At 35.6% G+C, this 21,075-nt stretch overlaps 3 protein-coding genes and 1 non-coding gene across 6 annotated transcripts in view; 1 reads left to right on the top strand and 3 right to left on the bottom strand.

The window, feature by feature from the left end:
- The first annotated feature begins 786 nt into the window (after positions 1–786).
- On the top strand, positions 787–859 carry TRNAA-AGC (transfer RNA alanine (anticodon AGC)). The gene has a single exon. It is a non-coding gene; the product is annotated as a tRNA-Ala (tRNA).
- Positions 860–5,134: 4,275 nt separating this feature from the next.
- Positions 5,135–16,594, bottom strand: LOC138884159 (uncharacterized). Of its 3 annotated transcripts, XM_070165119.1 has the most exons (5): positions 16,457–16,594; positions 14,474–14,725; positions 14,245–14,394; positions 14,099–14,171; positions 5,135–5,255 (listed from the first exon to the last, which is right to left on the bottom strand). In XM_070165119.1, the coding sequence occupies exons 2-4, from the start codon at positions 14,686–14,688 to the stop codon at positions 14,126–14,128; spliced, it is 411 nt and encodes a 136-aa protein (XP_070021220.1). In that variant the 5' UTR covers positions 14,689–14,725; positions 16,457–16,594; the 3' UTR covers positions 5,135–5,255; positions 14,099–14,125. The 3 variants fall into 3 exon arrangements, with proteins under 3 accessions (XP_070021220.1, XP_070021219.1, XP_070021221.1); XM_070165118.1 differs by lacking the exon at positions 5,135–5,255 and having other exon boundaries at positions 10,390–14,171; XM_070165120.1 differs by lacking the exon at positions 5,135–5,255 and having other exon boundaries at positions 10,390–14,171; positions 14,474–14,667; positions 16,457–16,563.
- On the bottom strand, positions 12,774–13,445 carry LOC138883246 (uncharacterized). The gene has a single exon (XM_070163920.1). The coding sequence runs from the start codon at positions 13,443–13,445 to the stop codon at positions 12,774–12,776; it is 672 nt and encodes a 223-aa protein (XP_070020021.1).
- Positions 16,399–21,075, bottom strand: part of LOC104245596 (uncharacterized) — a 32,938-nt gene continuing 28,261 nt past the window's right edge. Inside the window, exons 5-10 of the mRNA XM_009801215.2 lie at positions 20,049–20,081; positions 19,159–19,237; positions 18,930–18,982; positions 17,154–17,214; positions 16,814–16,896; positions 16,399–16,712 (exon numbers count right to left, since the gene is read on the bottom strand). Of these exons, the coding sequence (XP_009799517.1) occupies positions 16,623–16,712; positions 16,814–16,896; positions 17,154–17,214; positions 18,930–18,982; positions 19,159–19,237; positions 20,049–20,081 (399 nt within the window). The 3' untranslated portion in view covers positions 16,399–16,622. The remainder of the gene's footprint in view (positions 16,713–16,813; positions 16,897–17,153; positions 17,215–18,929; positions 18,983–19,158; positions 19,238–20,048; positions 20,082–21,075) is intronic.

Genomic DNA, 21,075 nt, shown 5'->3' with positions numbered 1-21,075 from the left:
TTTTTAAATCTTTTTAAAGAATAATTAAGTATTTAAATAAACTAATTAGCAAAGTAATCTAATTCATTCTTCCCAAAATTCATCATATAGGTAAAACAAATTTTCAAGTTTACACAATCTTGGAATACAAAATTCTTTACATAAAAAAGATATTAGCGATGAAAGAAATTAGAAAATAAAACAAAATCGGTTATAGTTTTAAGAATTAAATTGGTTAAAATGCAAACTTAAAGAAATGATGATGAAATAATAGAAGACAAAATGTATTCCTAAAGAGTATCACATATTATAAGATATGTATCATTATAAAATAATACACAATTAATTTAACTAAATTTACCATCTTTGCATAGTCAGAAGATATTGAATTCAACTATTGTGCCAATGTGATAATATTTACTTTCATCATTTATACAAATATTTTATTTTATATTAACGTTAATGTATATAATTTTAATTGAATAACACTACACACGTACAACACACGTATACTAATACTAGTAATATAATAAAGCAATTCTAAATTGGAAGAAAGATAATAGCCATGGAAGGACTAATCAATTCTACAAAGGGTACTGAAGTGTTTGCACTTCGCTTGGACGAATTTTGTATGAGAAAGTTGGGAAAAATACCTTTAACCCATAGTAAAGCTCTTTATAACCAGAAAAAAGTAAACAAATCTTTTAAGACGACTGACAAGTATCTATCAAGAAAGAATTACGTGGGACGATCCTTAAAAATTGAACATGAAATTTAAGTAATTACTTTACAATATGTAAAGCAATTGGGGATGTAGCTCAGATGGTAGAGCGCTCGCTTAGCATGCGAGAGGTACGGGGATCGATACCCCGCATCTCCACTTTTTTACAATATTCTTTTCTCTTATGAAAAGAAATCGAACCCCAAGAAGCTCCTTACTCAGGCAAAATATCATATCTGTCTGGTATTTATTTAAATATATTGAAAACTATATCATAAACTGTATGTCTGGTTTTAGAGAACAAAAAAAACAGTTCTTACATATATTGAATTTCTTGTTAACGGGAAAAAATCTCTGAATACATAAAAGTTAGAAAACTAAAAAATATAGGCAAGACATACATACGAAATTATTAAACTATATCATAAACTTACAATTGATATATTTTCTTTGCTTAGTAAATAATTTGGTTACATGGATATTTGTTTAGAAAAAATGGTTCTTTATTTTATATATACTAGTCTCTATGTTCGTGCGATGCACGAATATTTGTTGTTAAATATTGTAACGCATACCAAAAGTAAAACACTTTCAATTGCATATATATTCTCAAATTATTTAATAATCTGTTCCTTAAAATAAAAAATAACAAAGTATAACATATAGTGTAAACAAACTCATTAATTTTTTCTTGACGCAATCAAAAAACAAAATGAAACTAAACATTTTGAAATCGCATAGTTTTAGATTTCAGTTGTTAATTCATGTTAAGAATGCAACGGTACCTTCTTTTTGTGATGCAAAAATTTACTTTAGTTCAACCTAAATGATTCATGTTAAGGAGGTCAATTTTAGATTAAGATTTAGTGTATTAATGATAATAATAAACTGATTAATTTTAATAGGTTTCCAATTTAAAATTGAATGAGGAAGTCAAACAATCTGCGTTCTGCAAGAACACGTCCACAGTTGCGAATAGATGACAAATGTCATCTCTTCATTTGATTCTCATATTTATGAAATATAATTACATAGCACTTTTATAAAATTTGCTTAAACGGTAAAAGAAGTTTGATCACATGTATATTCTATTTTTTAAAATTATAATACTATCAAGTTCTTATTAAATATTCCATGGTATCAGGCATCACCAAATTTCAAGGCACTTTTATTTGTTTTATCCAAAAATTAAAAATAAACTTATATTTAAAAGCATATCTATTCTTATGATTAGTTTCCTTCCATCCATCAAGCTCCTCAAAATCTAAGTCCTATTATAATGAAATTAACAACTAATAGGATCAAGTAATCCAAAAGCAAGTTCTTTGTTTTAATTTATTTTCTTTCAATGGAACTTGTCTTAGGGAAAGTACTTTATGACAAAACAACAACTTTCCATTCTTTCTCAATAAAATTCCAAATTATCAATAAATTGTTAAGGTAACAATGATTTACCAAGTTGCTAGACAAAAAAGGATATTTAAAAGCAAACAGAATCTGATTCTTTATAGTGGTTATTAGCAACAACAACAACAACGACCCAGTATAATCCCACAAGTGGGGTCTGGGGAGGGTAATATGTATGCAGACCTTACCCCTACCCCGAAGGGTAGAGAGGCTGTTTCCATATAATTATGTTATTAGCATGTACATATAATTCTTTAACGTAATCCTAAGTTGTTTGAGTAGCAAATCAACTTTCAAAAGCAGTTCTTATTTAGGCTTTTTTCTTTGCTTTGATAAAATAATTTCAATCGCTTAATTTGTTAGCAATATAGTTAATGTAAAAAAATATAGAAGTCTTACATTTGGAACAGGATATGACTATTGTTGAATTTAGTACATTGATGATTCACCAAAGTTAGGCACAATTTTAATTGAATTTTTAAAATTAGGTAAGTTTAAATATAACAATTTTATCCGGCGTTCAATAACAGTTGATCAATGTTTTGAGGATAATTTTGTATATAACTTTTTTAGACTATAAAAATTCAATAATAGACGGAATTGCATATTCTAATAGACAATGAAATTTACGTTTGTCTTGCACTTCATATTTCTTTTTCGAATCAAGCGAGTGCCAAATTCTTTGCGGTTCACGATTGCCGTCTATGGTATAATTGGTAACGTTTTGTATTACTCGTCATACCATTGTAGTGTCTATAGCCTTGTGGTTTGCAAATTATTGTGGAAGCAAAGAAAATTATTGATAGTAAAAGCTCAGAATAGGTCTCTTTTTTTAATTAACTGTATTTGAAAATCTATCTCATTCCTTTTGATAGATGATAGTCCTAATTCTTATTTGAAAATACATACTTTATTAGACGTATATATTCAGTTGAAAGAGTAGTACTTGATTAAAGTGATTCTTTTTAATAAAATTAAACAAATAGTGGCTCTTGAATTTCTTGGCCTAATGTTTCTAGGGTAACAATAACGTGCAATTTGATACGGACTCTTTATAAACTTTATGTTTTAGTCGGATAACTCCCTATTTAATAGAACTCTTCATTGTAATGACAATTATGGCCTTCACCGGTAGAATTAAATTTCAATTGTTCAAGGATATTTTCATATACCAACATTATTATTCGTATTTTTATTAATAATATAGATAGATGTGTATACAGAAGTGTCTTGAATATATAATTTTCTCCACTCGTTAAAATTTTAAAATAGGGGGAAAAAGTAATTAATCAAATTACGACAAAATTAAAGAAGAAAACGATGTTAATAACGTCTTCAATAACAGAATTAATTGTCAAACTGAAAATTCACACATCTATTCCTTTGGTTTTTCCTTCTCTTTCCTTATTCATATCTTCTCTTTATATTTATTCTTTTCTTTGCATTTGTCTATTTATTTTTTGCATACCTTTATATCCTTTGCTTGGAGATGGTGTCCTTTCACAGTAGGAAATGAGTTTTACTGTTAATATTTCTGTAGTTATAAGATTTTATCATGCTATCTTGTAGCGAAAACTGCTGGAGTATCAAATTTTTATAGGAGTATTGATTATTGTTTTATTGAGTATTTCAAGTCGGCAGATTTCTAAGTCTAAATTTTCTCTCTGAAAAAATAAATTCGTCACAAGTACCCTCTCAAACCCATGTGTAATTTGATATATCATTACTATCAACCTCCTTAGAACCCGAAGAAATATTCCAATTTCTGCTTCACTTTTTGATTCTAACACTTTGCAATTTCTCCATGAAAGTACAACTCTCTCCAAACTTGCTTTCCATATAGCACTAAACGCCCTCGAATTAAACTTTCCTACGAGCTGAAATTTCAAGCAGAGAGACATTACATATAAATAAACATTCACTATAAGGAATCGGATGAGACTCTAAACATTTAATATAGGATTTTTGGATATTTTAACATAAGTTGCTAAAACGAACGAACGAAAGAAGCTTGCTATATTCAAATGTAAATTTTTACATAACTGGACATAGTCATAACAGTAAAAATCTGTAGAAACAAAGAAAATATGTCATATGCTATTACATCTCATTGATGAAGACAGTGAAATAGCAAGCTTTCAGTTTTGTAATTAAACTGATTTAACCACGTATCATTAGATATCAAATTAATTACCATTCAAAGCTATCATAAATTGCAAAAGAATTACTCCGATCCACTAACATTTTATATACTTTATACAATAAAATATAGTATTATTTCATCAAGTCAACACAAGAAAAAATCTATAGATTTACAATACCAAGCTTAGAAGTACTTTATTGTAGAAAACATTGGACGCCTGATATTTCAAAGAAGTCTGACCATCATAGAAAATAATAGAAAATATGATTGCCAATTTCGAAGCATCTCCTAATGATGTCCAAAAGAAGAACGAATGGAAGCCTAAGGGATGTTGGGCTTTTGGTTGTTCCTAGTGTATATCGGCTTACTGGCTGTAGGGTGAATTTATTGTGCATAAATAGATGGTATTTCTTGTCTTTTTGGATACATTTTCATTTTATACATGTATTCTACTAAAAACAAAGAAGTTGTTTTTACTTTTCTTTGAAATGGGCTGCTTAAAATATTTCTTTAATAGACCGTTTCAAAAACAGTAAAACGTTATGATCGTTGCATCATTATACTGTGTAATGCTTGCACCGTTACAATCGTAGCATTTATTCGTTTTGGAAAAAACGCCTTTCTCTTTCTATATTTATTATGGAACTGCAGTTAGAATCTCGTTTTTAAGTTTAATAGATATAGAATCTTGTATTAAAATAGAGAAAATCCCAAAAACTTGAGAAAAATAAATACATTTCCTAGCTATCTCTTTGTCCCTCCTTTATATATATATATATCAATATATTGGACAAATTTATTGTGCAAAAAACATAAGAATATAAATTCTCTTAGAAACTTCTTTTTATACTAAATAAATCAAATCGCATGCATATTGATTAATACCATATCACCTTTGCATGTTAGAGACAATAATTTTACCTCCCGAAAATCTAATACCACTTGCAGAAGTTCATTTTGGGCTGCTTCACTTATTGCATCATCAACTACAAAACTTTAGCATCACTGCTTACACCAGCACCAAAAATCACAACTTTAACTAAAGTTATGGTTGAAGATATCAATATTTAGACGAATAGAAATAAAAAATAAACAAATATTGAATATAAAAATCACATACATAGAGAATGGATGTAGATAAACAATGAGCTAGAAAGGAGGACATATAACATAGGAAAATGAAGATTGTGCACTACTTTGGCAAGGAAAGACGAGTTACGAATCAAGCTTGGTTTATTAAGAAGGTGACATAGCCTTACAATGGGTGTCTAAACACATTAGCCCTTTATTTAAACACAATATATGAGATGTTAATGTATCAAATTAATAAGCAATTATGGGGAAGGGAAAGAGTTTGAAACAATAGAAAAAAGTTTAATAAGGTGTCATTTTGAAACGGTAGAAAGTTTAAGAAGGTGTCATTTTGAGTATAATAAAAGTAGGGGAATCAAAAAGACTCAAGCTATTATTGAGCTAATTTACTAAAATAAAAATTAGAGAAAAATGCAAAAAAAAAAAAAAAGAGAAAAAGGATAAATAGGATCCTTGGCCAAAGAGAGGTACCAAGTCACCATGTTTATATATATATATATATATATATTCAGATGAACACAATGAGAAGGCGAGTCCGGAACCCAATTGTGGTCTTTTTGGACTCAAAAGACCGAAATAAGTGGGAAAAAAATTTAGTGACCAAACTATATAAAATGCGATTTTAAACCGCGCTTTACTTTAACGTCCGTTTTGTGGTATTTCTAGACTCAAAAGACCGAAATAAGTGGATAAAAAACTTAGTGACCAAACTATATAAAATGCGGTTTTAAACCGCGCTTTCAAAATACACTTTACCTAAAGCTGATTGGATGTTTAGATAAAACGTAGTTTAATAAAGCGTTTTATATAAAACGCCTTAATAAACCACGCTTTTCATCTTCAAATACCCGTCCTCTTTCCTTCCCTCACGTTCAAACCAGAAACCCCCCCCCCAATTTTAAAATTCGAACCCGCGGTGATCCCCTCCCCCATTAACGAGATAAAAAACTCGAGTTGAATCCCACCCGTCCCATAAAAAGTAAAGAGTGTTGGTCCCACATCCTAGTTAAGGCCTTCTCTCGTCATGGTTGCTCGTTTCGGACTAAAATCTCTAATTCTTCAACTTTCCAAAAAACATAAATCGAGGTATTCCGATTTAGTTTTTGTCGAAACTTGTATAAAAAATGCATATTAATTATTTTACATGTGATCTATGTTGTTTTGTATTTTTTTTTTGCGATCAAACTGGTATTTTATTTTTATCCGGACTTAGATATTAGTGTGCTAAAAAAATATGTTTCAATTGAGAAATTATTATTATTTGTTTAAAAAAATGTTAATAAGTTACTTTTTACTGTTGTATATGTATTTTCGTGAATGTTTTGTAATTAAATATATTTGTTATTTTTTATCTGGTTTATATTATTTATTTGCTTAAAAACTAGTAATATAGTACTCTTTTAGGGTAGTAAAATGTAGTACCTTTTACTGTAGTATCCTTGTAGTTTAAGTATCTCTTATACTCAAAAATACGTCAAAAAAATTGATAGATCAAACACAAACTCTGCGCAGTTATAGCCAACAATCGTAAAAAAAATAACATGAGAAAAGAACAATATTTTTCGGATATCTTGATACTACTGGGCCTCAAATATCGAGCCTGGAACCCATATGTGAATATTTAATAACTAAATATTGTATAATTATAAAAATTAACTATTTAATTTAAAAATAAACATATAAAATTATAAAACTAACATGTAAAATAAGAAAACTAACACATACAAGAATTCAGGCTATCTTTCTACTGGGCCTCAAATATCGAGCATGGAACCCATATGTGAATATTTAATAATTAAATATTATATAATTATAAAGATTTTGCTTATTTAATTTACAAACAAACATATAAATTATAAAACTAACATGTAAAATAATAAAAATAAAACATACAAAAATTCATGATATGTTGGTGCTACTGGGTCTCAAATATCGAGCCTGGAAACCTTATGTGAATATTTAATAATTAAATATTGTATAATTATAAAAATTAAATATTTAATTTAAAAACAAACATATAAAATTATAAAACTAACATGTAAAATAAGAAAACTAACACTTATAAGAATTCAGGATATCTTGATGCTACAGGGCCTCAAATATCGAGCTTAGAACCCTTGTGTGAATATATAATAATTAAATATTATATAATTATAAAAATTAATTATTTAATTTACAAACAAACATATAAAATTATAAAACTAACATGTAATTAATGTTGTTTAATTTACAGTAGATGACATGGAGGTGCCGCCTATTCATCCCGGACCTTCCAGTGATTAGCTACTGTCGTTACAGGGCGATCATATGTCCGCCCACATATGGGAGGGAGAGCTATTGGCCCAGACTCTCTGCATAAGGAGAGTGGACGACATGTGGGACTTTCTAAAGGGAAAAGTTCTCCATCCCAGTATAGTTAGACGCCTGCGGGATACGAGCTTCTACAGGATTTTGGAGAACGGGCGGCTGCAGCTCGATTGGTCTTTGGTCACTGCCTTGATAGAGCGGTGGCGACCGGAGACGCACACATTCCACTTGCCCATTGGCGAGGCCACCATCACACTGCAGGAAGTGGAGGTTATATATGGGCTACCCGTTAATGGATACCCCGTTGCTCTGTCGCATGCCATAAGAGAGATGACAGGTGTGCAGTACCTGGACATGCTGCAGAAACTCACTGGTTTCCGGCCACAAGATGAGAATGTACTGACTGGGACCAATCATTTTTCGTTGACAACTATTCAAGAGTATTTGGAGATATTGCATCCTGACATCGATGGTGATACACCGGATTATCATGTTTACCTATATACGAGGTTGTTGTTACTCCTTATGTTTGGAGGGGTCTTGTTACCGAACTCTTTGGGAAACCTAGTCAGCTTGAGATTTCTTCATCATCTTGAGCGGCTAGATGATTTACCCAGTACAACTGGGGTGCTGCTGCTCTCACCTACTTGTACAAGAAGATGTGCCGGGCGAGCATGGGCACCCAACGTGACGTTGCTGGATTTTTTCCGCTGCTACAGGTGACAACATATTCGAATACTCTATTTATTTTAATATACCTGGTAAAAATATATCTTAAATTTTACGTCAACTTTTTATGTTAGGTTTGGGCCTGGGAGAGGTTCCTGTAGTTCCAGCCACCTCTACCACCATTAGCTCCAGATGTACCACCTCCGTTGCTCCCTCTAGCTAGGAGGTGGGTTCTCCGGCGGGGATATACGTGTGAGTACGAGGCTCGGCATAATCTCTCCTTGTGCATGGATATCTTGGATTTGCTGGAAGGCGCACAGGTAAATGTATACCTAAGTTTACTTGTCATAGCTTCACATGTGTTACGTATACTCACGTTTTTGTTGTTACTTAATAGTTCATCTGGATGACATACAGCAACGAGCTGATAGTTGGCTTGCCCGATTATTGCTCGACCGGCCGACTTATGGGGCTCTTCCGTCCCGTTGATGTACCTTGATATTGTGGAGCAACATGCCACCGAGTGGGTACTTCGCCAGTTTGGCCGTTCGTAGCTCGTACCGATACCGCCCACCTGGCAGACCACATATTTCCAATGGGATGATCGTTCCAGAGTGGACGATGCATATTTGGCATGGCTAGAGGAGTAGATCGATACTTGGGACCGACGATTTGACCTGAATCCTCCCCCTCCCCCCCTTACCGAGTCGGCTGGATACTGATCATATTATATGGGATGGTACTACAGCGTTACCCGACTTTTCATCGGGAAACCCATTCATCGAGCTGGCGGTCAGTACGTTCCATACATCGGGAGGCACGAGGCACTGCTATATTATTTGGTATTTTTACTTATAATTGTAACCTAACGTTCCGTAATTTATATTTTACACGATGTGCAGACTATTGGCCTATATTTATTTCACCAGTTGGGAATGCAGATGCAACAGCATGCCGGTGAGGGAGCGGCCATTTTGCACGAGTATGGCCGGCAGGTTACAAAGCTGGCTACCCGTACACTGCAGTGACCCCAAGAGGATGAGCGCTTTGTATACGACCTTGCTTATGTGGCGCTAGAGTATTACCATCGAGGTAGGGTTGTCCTACAAGGTAGGGGAGCACGAGGCAGGGCTATCCCACAGGATCGTGGGGGCCGGTGAGGAGGTGGTCCCCAGCAAGGGGGTATTGAAGCACCTGTTGAGGATGTTGGAGCTGATCTGTCGGGTGACCTCCATCAGCCAGACAAGCATCACAGCAGCATGTCGCCATTCAGCCTTCAGTTGTTGCTTACTCTAGTGACTTCACAGGTGACCCCATCAGATCCATTGTTGATCACGGGCACGAGCATTACCGGAGAGGATTGGGATCAGTACTTTCCAAGCCCATCGACCGCTGTTGAGGATCGGCCGACCCAACATGTGGATAGTGGGCGCCGGCTGAGCTATGGCTCATCATCGACGGGTGCTAGGGATTTTTCACAGGCGCAGGTATGTTTGTATTACTATTAAATTTAAATTTATTTTTATCTAATTGATTCGCCATAAATAACTTTATAATTTTCCTATTAAGGCTTCATCCCCGCCCGTCACGGAGGCCACTTTGTGCGATGCTGACCTGGATGCAATGAATGTTTTGTATTCAAGAAACCGACGAGACCATGGTAAGACAATTTAAAAAAAATTTGACTTAACACGTCCATTACTAATATATGTTTTCATATACTGAGCTGACTTATTCTTATGTAGGTTGTTGATGGACCGACGACCCCTTCTACCAATCGTGTCAGCACTACTGACGATCATACTGCAGTGCATCCTACGATAAAGAGGCGACATGATGAGGATGATCCTGATAGCGTATCCGGGTGGGATGGGATGCGCCTCAGGTCAGCGGCTGCATTGAAGCACACAGGCTGTGGGACACATTGATTTTTTTTTGTATTTTATGTAAATATTATTTTATGTAAATAATAACAATAATTTTTTATGTTTACATTATATACGCATTATGTTTTTCTTTTCCCGGTTCTTCTTTATTTTAATACTACACCACAAACACAAACATAGCAACTTAACATAATTTAAATTCAGTACAACTAATGAAAACACATGATACGGAAAACATAAAGAAAAAAATACTATACTCAACACATAGATGTCATTGTTTAACCGCCTAATATTATTTGCTCCAACCACTTAAATTTCTCTTCCAGTTGATTTTTTTCTTCTTCCGCCTCTTTTAGTTTCTCCTTCAACTCCGCAATTTCTCGTTTAATTTCAATCTCATTGAGTTCGTATCTCTTGTTCATATCATGATAATACTGCAAAGATCGTTTGTAGCATTCCTGCTTATAGGGTTCATCAAGCCATACCTCAAAATTGCAATAATTTCCGTTGTTGCCTCCAAACATGTTCACACACATACAGTATCTACACCCAACATGACCATCCTCCCAACAGTCCAACACCATACAACGTTTGCCACAATAGTACATTGGTACATAAATGCGTTCAGACATTTGTTAATGAAAAAAAACCCTGCTTTATGGAAAGTGTTGCTATTTGTTTTGGTTAAGCGTAGATAATAACTAAAATTCGCTCGTTATTTATAGGCAAGGCAACACACATAACGTAGTATGTAACCATGCTATGCTTCGCGTGCTAATGATTTTTTACGGTACAATACAGCTTTTCTAGGCGAGCAACTTTTGTAGAATGACAGCTTTATCAGCTCGACAAGACAATACACATAACGTGGTATGTAAGCGTGATATGCTTCGCGTGCTAATGATTCTTTACGGTACAATACAACTTTTCCAGGTGAGTAGCCTTCCAAACAAACACACACAAAGATGACCAGAAGTGATTAGGCATTTGATAAAGGATATTCTAGATATGGAAAAGGCGTTTGTTGTTCATCATTCAATGGATGATCTTAACTTCTTGAGAGGAATGGAGGATCAGTACTGGATTTATTAGAAAATGATAAATTGCATAAAGACAATGATTATCCTGTTTTCCCAACGGTTGTCGAGTAGGAGGGACTACCTAAGTTTCTACCACAGACGTTGGACGTGGGTGTCCCATACTGTTGTAGAAATCAGTCAAGTGGTCTTCTTGATGATAGCGATGAAATGGGAGAAATGTGTGTCAACTAGGGCCTAGATTACGATGCCCTCGGTCCCGAAGGGTACATACATGATGTTGACGACGACATGAAATAGTGTCAGACAGCGACGATAATGGCGAATGGCCATTTTTGGTATTTTAAATAGGTTTATGTTAGATTGTTGTACTGAAGTATTAATGTTAAATATCAAAAAGATATAACAGCAATGGAAACATAATTTTCTTTCATACATTCTGCAAGATAAACAAGTACATACACTTATTACAAACACATTACGAAAACAAAACACTACGTGTATTCTTGATAGTTGGGCACATTAGATGAACTTCCACCAGGAGCTGGATTACCACCGCCACCCAAACCTGCTGAAGGACATTTACGACGGTCGTGTCCTGTTTGCGGGCATATGCCACATTTACGCGCATAAACGGTATCACCAACATCCATTTGGTTCTGTATACACGCTATTTTTGCACTTGTAGCTTACGCAAATAGTCCTTGTTACACACCATTTTAAATGGTTCCGGCAGCCAATAATGCTCAACACTCACTGGTTGCAACTGCCCACTATATGTGTTAAGTATGCAGCAACATTGTATTGCTTATCAACATAGTTGGTTGGCCCTAAACATGTATGTTGAAAGCACTTGATGGCATGTGAGCATGACATGTGGTAGATGGACCATTTCCCACAAGAACACAACCTGTTGGCTTCATTTACGGTGTGTATATTATTCCCTAGATTTTGATAGATAGCGGTGCGAACTTCAAAAATATTTCGCTCGTTGCAATACTGTAAAAATGAATGTCAATGTGCTCGCCTCCTGTATTTCTCAAATCTTTTCATTGGTATTGGCATAAATTCAACACCCCTCTCCATCAATTCTGATGCACATCTATGCCTTTCAACAAACCTCTCCACCACTGTTTGAATGACATCCGCACCATGGCAGTGACAGGCAATCCACATACAGACTTCAGTAACCCGTTGAAAGACTCTGACACATTTGTAATCAGGGTTCCCCATCGTCTGCCACCATCCGCATGTAATGCCCACTTGTGAAGCTCATGTCGCATCAACCAATGATAGGCTATTTTGTCTTCCTGCCGGATCGATTCCATGCGTCTCCTGAATTTGCACTCTTGGTGATCAGTTGCAGCCATCCAAACTAAATCATGCAAGTCCTTATTGGGATATTTCTTCTGGAAATTGGCCTTCAGATGCCTCACACAGTAACAGTGGTATGCATACGGTTCCTATTATTCAGGCAAATGCTCTATAGAACTTAATATACCCTTATCCCGATAAGATATTAGATAAATACCTTAACGTTGTTTGACAGCGTGCTCCTTCAAGTGGTTCAAAAATAGCATCCACGTCTCTTGGCTTTCATTGGCACAGATGGCAAAAGCTAGGGAAAATATTTGTCCGTTGGCATCTTCTGCAACAGCGATCAATAGCTTAATATTATACTTTCCATAGACATGAGTACCGTCTATGGATATTACCGGACGGCAATGCACAAAACCATCAATTGCTGGTTTAAATGCCCAAAACACGTATCTGAATATATATTCTGGTATTCCTGCACTCCGCTCAAGCTTCCATTCAACAATAGTCCCGGGGTTAAGGTGTTGCAATGCTGCCATGTACCTAGGTAGATATGCAAATGACTTATCCTGGTCACCATAAACAATTTCAAATACACGTTTGCGCCCGAGATATGTCTTTCTTTTGGTAATAGTACACCCATATTCCTGGTGGACAGATGTAATACACTCTATGATCTTGTACCTTATGGACGCTTCAATGTGTGGAATCAGGACAAGAGAAATCAAGTTAACATCCAAGTTGAAGTGATTCCCATTGAATGTGTCCATTTCACAAATGTGGGTGCCAATATATTTACCCACTTTCCAGATACCTGTTTTCTTCTTGCCCGCATGCAACATCCAATGACAACCGTAACCATCTACGGCAAACAACCTTGTATACATCTAGACTTGTCTCCTATACCGTCATCTCACGATACTCTTTTACGCTGTATATTTTTGCCGCCCTGCTTAGGCGCGCTTTATCAGGAAAAAGCATGCCATTTGCCAATATCGTTGGTCTAGACTCATCTCACATTGTTGTCCGAATTTCATCAAAATCCTTTGTGTGGCCATCCACATCTGGCATACTTGGCAAATGATCAAGGTAGGGAATATGCTTTGAATGAAACGACACGTGGGACTCGTACACTCTTAGTCTAACGGGAAGTGGAGCATGCTCTCTTGTCAAATCAGGTTCGGCATTCTCTTCCTCATCATCATCACCCTCGTCAGGGAAGGGTGTGTCATCTCCAAACTCATCGGCATTGTTGTCATAATCACTACTCCCTCTGTTCCAGTTTATGTGAACCTATTTCTTTTTTGGTCTGTTCTAAAAAGAATGACCCCTTTCTAAATTTGGAAATAATTTAGTTTAAACTTACAATTCTATCTTTAATGAGAAGCTTTTATAATTACACAAATACTCTGAACCCCTTTTTGACTTGTTTAGGACCACAAATTCCAAAAGTTTTCATTTTTTCTTAAACTTCATGTCTAGTCAAATAGGTTCACATAAATTGGAACGGAGGGAGTATTATCTTCCTGACTCTGCGCACCTGCCAAATCCCGAGTAAATACGTCGTCTACGGCAACTGAGTGAGGACAAGACCATCAAGTTGCTCGTTTTCACTGCACAAACAACAAAATAATAAGCTATTCAAATTGATAAATACTTTACATATAGCTATATCACTTCACTTACAAGTCGTAATGTGTTGACATTCCATTATGGACATTATCCTGTTGGTGATGACTCCCGGATGGACCACCATGATCCAACTCACCAAAACTACGCATATTCCAACTGGGCGTGGGTTCATAACTTGTAAAATTCATATCTGGACGGTACCCCCTGTGGAGAATATAAGTGTTAATACAAATTCAATACAACAAAAATAAATATCGTAACACAAAGGAAAATTGAAGTTTACCAGTCGTCTTGTGGATTATGTAAAGTAGGAGAGAAATCATTTTCTCGCTCCTCATTTGCCCGTGGAGATAAGTTTAGATCCGGCCACACTCTTTCAGCCGAGACATGTTCGGCTAAAATTGCTCCAAAATAACCACCTGATGATTGAAGGTTATCCCTGCTTTGCGCAACCTCATTATTGCAAACTTCTTCAACCTTCACGTAAATTTCCAACATGGTTATCAAATAAATTCACGGTATTCATCCGGAGTCCCTGAAAAAAATTTCTCAGAGTTTCATCATCCTCGATATTAAACTCAGTGTAACAAGCAACCCCTTGCGGAGTAACAGAATACGGATATCTTCCGATTATTTTAAGATTCACCGAACATTTGCTTACACTCATTTTATTACATAACAACGATATCAGTCTATCATACTCCATTGTAAGTGGCAACTTAACATGACTCTGTGGAGATAAACTATACCTCACTGAGTTATTCGCCACCACAACCTCAACCATCCCCCCCTCCCCCAATATAATGAAACCCTTACTTTTCGCTCTTCAGACATTATGAAAAAATGCTTGAGAATTTAACAAGAAAAATTTATCAGGAGTTGAGAATATTTCTGAATGGATTTTTGCAAAACCCTTAACTCTTTTAAATAAGGCAATGCCCAATCCCGGGGGGGGGGGGGTCGATTTTTTGAAGTAAAACGCGTTTTACCCATTTGAATTATTGTTATGTCAGTTAAGTGCAGAAGAGTTATTGGTGGGCCCACAAAATAGGTAAATCATATTTTGAAAACGTGGTTTTAAAATGCGCTTTACCTTAACGTCCCAAACGGATGTTAAAGTAAAGCGCACTTTAAAACCGCATTTTATATAGTTTGGTCACTAAGTTTTTTTTCCACTTATTTCTGTTTTTTGAGTCCAAAACGACCACAAATAGGTTCCAAACTCATGAGAAGGCATCGTTAGTGAAGCTTTTTTCTTTTTCTTCTTCTTCTTCTACAGATTTGTCACAGCTCGATGGACAGGTTAGAGGTAGAGGGATTTTTGAATCTCTCACGTGTAGAAGGATAGTGATGCTTGCCATTTGAATGAACCTGTTTAGGCTTCACCTCTTATCTTTGTATTGATTATCCAAGTTTTTCAAGCTTGCAATTTTTCATCTGCTTCTAACAGGTTGTTCATTACTTGTTTGTAGACTCTCTCTCTCTCCGAGTTAAAAGATTATATCTTGAAGGGTTTTTTTTGAAGTCCCAACCTTTTAACAACGTAAAAATATGACAAATCTTACAATAAAACCACCCCATCTTAGTTGTGCTTGTGACCAGTATTGAGTTTGTTCTATGCATCAAACGAGATACTTTTCAACCTCGCTCTTGTCACTCTGGATCAAATTGCTCCCAACAGGCAGTTGTCATATGCGCTATTCATTGTTACTTTTGTGGCGAAGATGTTTGGTATGTGGCAATAACCCACACCAAAAGATGCAAACAGTATTGTGTACCAAACACACCCTAAGTTAAAAACGACATTCACTTAAGGTGCATTTGGTACGAAGGAAATTGTTTTACTTGGAAAATATTTTTCTGAAAAATGAGTGATTTTATCACTTATTTTCTTATGTTTTGGTTGGCGACCGAAAAACTTTTTCCGTATAATATTTTTTAGTATTTGGATAGTGTGGAGAAAATATTTATTTTGACAAATATAATTTAGGTAAATAGTATGGAAGACGAAATGTGTAAGGGGGGAGGGGACCAGGTAGGGGTTGAGAGGGTGAGGGGTGAGGGGTGAGGGGATGAATGGTTCAGGAGCAGGGGTGAAGTGGGTGGGGTGGGGGTTGGGTAGGGCCGTAAGGGTGGCAAACGGACGGATCAGGTCGAACATGGGCGGGTCGAAACGAATAATGCAAAAACGAATAAATTGGTCAGAAATTTGAGACGTGAAATCAGCAATGAACAATTGAAAAGGCTATGCATAGTCACAACTCACAATCATTTGGTCAGAAACTTCGGAAGGCTATTTTGACAAACTGTCCTGGCTGCATCAAGAGGCATCTCCATCTGTTACACTTTGAACGATTTCAAAAACAATTACTGGCCTCAGCAGAGTAGGCAGATCGAGTTATGCTCTAGCATGAGATAGATGACTAAACGGATCATTTTTTCGAAGACCCGAAACCCCCAAATCCCATCATGGCTGCAACATCAGGGTCTATTTCGGGTTCATCCTCTGCAGCCTTCTCTTTCTGGGTAGAAATACAAATCAACAAATTATCCATCAAACAAAGTTCTATGAGAGAGAGAGAGAAGCTTATCGTTCAAAACAAGCTTTCACGGAGCTACATACCTTTTTCTCTTTCTTCTTTTCTCGACGTTGTCTTTTCCGTTCTTCCTCTTCCTGCTGTTGTTTCAGCAGCCGCTCATCAAAATCTAGAAAGAAACAAAAGATGGTAAATAGCAGTCCCATCTTTGCGTCTAGTAAGCTAAAATAGAGCTGTCATAAAGAAACGAAAACCGGAAAGCTTACAACATAGTTAATAGAGCGAATAACATAATTCAAAGCAAGTACACGCTGTGCTACTAACAAAGAAGCAACAGCCAATGAGCTTTGCTATTATTATCCATTCGTCTTAGCAAATGCATAACCAATCAATATTCTGGGGGACTGATTATTTAAAACTCTTTACCTTGAACAGTGAAGCTCCCCGTATCTTTCCGCTTTTTGAGCGATTCAAATCGTTGTTGAACCTGAAAATCATGATATTAAGCAATCTAGACATATCAATAATACAACTAAGGAATGCAATCAAAATTTATTTCTTAAAAAAAGAAAGAAGTTAAAAAATAGGAATATTAAAAAGTAAAACCTTCAGACATGGAATCTTATCATCTAAAACCTCCAACATATAGCAAGGATCACTTGAATTTCCACTCTGCCCCTTCTTTCCTCTCTCGAAATGGTAAACCCCACTCCCCAATCCAGGAGCCAAACAGTGACTTTTCCCACTTTGTTCTGGCTCAAACCCCCAAACTATGATTGGATGCAGAAGGCACTTCCCATTAGGCTATCCCTCTCTTGTTGATACCTTCGACTGTGCCCTCCAACAGCACACTGTGTGGACAAGTTTTTTGGACATTGTATGAAATTGATATTAGAGGTGGAACCAGAATTTCAATTTTATGGGTTCTGGATTTTAATACAACAATTTTAAGAGCTACTCACTGGGTTTTAAATGTATTTATTTCTACATATTTAATGAATTTTTTAACACAAATACATTGTTTGAGCAAAAAGTTATTGGGTTCGACCGAACCCGCATTCATGCTTCTAGCTCCACCACTGATTGATATGTCACATTTCCATTAGCTCCATTCAAGGTCACCCAGTCCCCCACTTCTGTAACTAACATCCCAGTGTTATCAAAGGTGAAAAACGCAAAAAAACTAAGGTTTGTTGAGGTTTTAAGCTCAAATGCAATTAAAGTGCTGGGTTTGATGAATAATGCACAATTGAAGAATTAAAAAAAAAATTGTATAAGTGATTCAAGTATTAAAATTATAAACACACATAACAATTATATGGACAAAAGGAATTAAAAATTTACAATTATGTGAAATATTTATTCTTTAGCATCGCATAATAAGGACAAAGCCCGTACGTGATGAGGGGTATGCCTTAACCCCTTGGTGAATGCACTGACGCGCCAGCTAAACGAAGCGCTCAACCTGCTTTGCACCTAGCTTCAAGACTTAAGCCCTTTGACAACACTATGACATCCTTTTCTCTTTTTCCATTTTTTTTTTTTTTTGATTAGTGAAACTGACATCACCCAATTACATTTTCAAGTAAATTCAAGTCCTTACCTTATTCCCCTCTTACGAGTGGAGGGGGAAAATAACCTCTAGACCTGTAGCAGTTAGCCATTAATTTGTGCCAAAGCAAGAAAGGAGAACCACTCCCTTCCCCAGAAGGACTTGTTAAACGCCATTCTGCAGGAATGCAGGCAAACTTCCACATCCAGAAGTTGCAGAATCTCAAAATTGTGGAACAGTTAAATGTTTGAGGGGACCATCTCTCCTCACTTTCCATGAGCTTTACGAGGTGGATAACATGGCTAAAGAAAAGAAACAAGGTGGAAAAGATGTGCCTCTTCCCGGGTTAAAGTGAGTTCATTTGAATCTTTCTGAAGACTGCAGAAAACCTACAAAGATAATGACTTAAACTCTGGGTACCGAGCAACTAAATGAAAGATGGATGACACATTAGTCACTTCTACAGAAAGTTATGCTTAGTAAAGCCATCCCTTTTCATTTTGGTAGTGGTTAGTTGGTGTGGAATTTCTCTCTTTACTTCAGTTATGATATGACATGCATTAAACTGAATGTAAATTTTTAAGCATACTCCTGGCGTGTATAGAACTGCAGAAACTATACTCTCTTGCAAGACGTATAGATCAGCCAACCTGCTCTAGCGAGGCTCGTTCTACCCGCATAGACATACCCAATGCTCGCTGATCTGAAAAGAAAAGAATAAACAACTGAGTGTAAATCCTTGGAAGCAAGCCGTCAAGGAAAAAAGATCTCTTTTTTTTTTTTAAATCTTTTACTGAGTCCTCATTGCTAAAGAAAAAAGATCTCGAAGGCAAAATCATAGCAATAAGTGAGAAGGTAACTTATGGCCATATGACATACGCTTCTTCCCATTGATATGGTCCAAGTAGTTTGCAGAATCCTTTACTACACATTCACAAACTCGGCAAAAGTATCCAGCCTGCAAATGCAACAGAAAACATCATTTTATGAAAGGGATACATCTTCTTGCCACTACTGCATGACAAAATTACAGATTGCGTCATGACAAGCATATAAGAATCATCACCAAGCTTTTTTATCCTCAAAGTATTCCCTATACAATAACTTAATACTTTTTTCAGCTACAATGAACAAGCTGGTTAGGAAAGGGCAAGAAACAGGGGCAGCATAAAACTACAGAAAAACCTCTAGGGAATCGTCCAACTCTCAATAGATGTTCCTCAACAATTCAACGTCCATAAGATATTATAGATTCCTTGTAGGCAGATGTATTACCCCAAAGATGGGATTTCTTTTATGAGAGGAACTGTAGGGTACATGAACCCAGTAACAGTTTGCAAGGTGAGACAGATTCCAATTTTAGCAACGTGAATGGAGTAGACGAACAAAGAATTTATGATCAGTACTAAGGAGATTAGGGAGCTATCAGTTCAAAATTCATTCTCCAGATTGGACAAATTCTTCAATGATGAAACCAAATCGAAGTACCTTGGCCTAACTTTCAGCTAACTACAAGACAAAAGAGTCCAGTAAGAGTGCTGAAAAAGGTGGAAAGAAGTTTAAGACTGCAAAAGGACAGGAAGTCTAAAGATTGAATGCCAGAACTAAAGAAAAGAGGGTTTGCCAATCTACCAACATAGTTGCAGCAAATTTTCTTGTCTATAGTACAAATTATTCCAAAGAGTGGAACATGTCCATGCTTTATCATCAACAAAAAAATAGAAAGACATACATCCAGACACACAAATGAGAATTTCATTGGACAATACCTGCTGACTAAGGGGTGCAATTGGAGTAACCACCTGCCAGAAAAGGGATAATGAACAGGTAAGTTCTTCATGAAAAAATTGTAGTAAGTTAGCAACAACTGCTGATAGATTCATTTCAACAGGTAGAAATTGACTACAAAAAGTAAAAGCACATTAGCATGTAACGGGATCGGCGATCCAAGAGAAACTCAAAAAAAAGTAGGGCTTTGACCATGCACTACTTCAACGCTCCCCCGTCCCAACAAAGAGACCAGGGGATGGACTGAAATTTTGGAAAATCACTATCTAGATGTAAAGTGAATCACTTAATATTATAATGAAAGTTGAGAGCCCGAACTCCTACATCAACTACAAAGAACCAAATGTATCCCACTTGTGAGCATGTGATTTTTGCCCTATACGAAATACTCCTATAAAATCCAAGAAAATAGATTTTTTCTTAATTATTTGCTAATTTTAGGAATTTTTGTAGAATTTTCTTAATTATTTGCATTTCTATGCATATTTAATTTTTATTAAATATCATGAAAAAAAAAAACCGAAAATATCATGCATTGCATTTAGGATTTGTTTTTACATTTTTTAAAATTAAACAGTAATTATTTGTTTCATAGAAATTTGAAAATCACAAAAATAGCTCATTTAACATTTTGTCTTTTAATTTTTAGTTTATTGATTTTTCTCTTTTAATTTAGAATTAAGTGATGTTTATAATTTTTATAATTAGTTAAATAGTTTAATTTCACATTTTAAGATAATTTAGGATTTTAATTATTAGGATTTTTAATTTAAAAAAAAAGAAAAAAAAAGAAAAGGGGAAATAAAGAGTTTGATTTTTTGAAATTGGGCTAATTTAACCCAAACCAGCCTAGATCCGTTACCCCCAACCCAAGCCCAAAACAATTATACCCGGTCCAGGTCCCCCATAACCCAAACGACCCCGTTTTTGTAACGCCTGATCACAGCCGTTGGATCTTAGCAATCCAACGGTTCAGAACTAGGGAGTTATTTTATATAAAACTGTCCG

The sequence above is a fragment of the Nicotiana sylvestris genome, chromosome 12, assembly GCF_000393655.2.
Source record: "Nicotiana sylvestris chromosome 12, ASM39365v2, whole genome shotgun sequence".
Lineage (NCBI taxonomy): Eukaryota > Viridiplantae > Streptophyta > Magnoliopsida > Solanales > Solanaceae > Nicotiana > Nicotiana sylvestris.
The sequence above is the reverse complement of the archived record's forward strand: the minus strand, read 5'-3'. Positions and strand labels throughout refer to the sequence as shown.

Excerpts from the sequence above, each read along its gene's own strand:
- LOC138884159 (XM_070165119.1), bottom strand. The coding sequence starts at position 14,688 with ATGTTGGAAATTTACGTGAAGGTTGAAGAAGTTTGCAATAATGAGGTT. Across the intron at positions 14,395-14,473 it reads CATAATCCACAAGACGACTG|GGGGTACCGTCCAGATATGA; the intron begins GTAAACTTCAAT and ends TATTCTCCACAG. Across the intron at positions 14,172-14,244 it reads ATGTCAACACATTACGACTT|TGAAAACGAGCAACTTGATG; the intron begins GTAAGTGAAGTG and ends TTGTTTGTGCAG.
- LOC138883246 (XM_070163920.1), bottom strand. The coding sequence starts at position 13,445 with ATGTATACAAGGTTGTTTGCCGTAGATGGTTACGGTTGTCATTGGATG.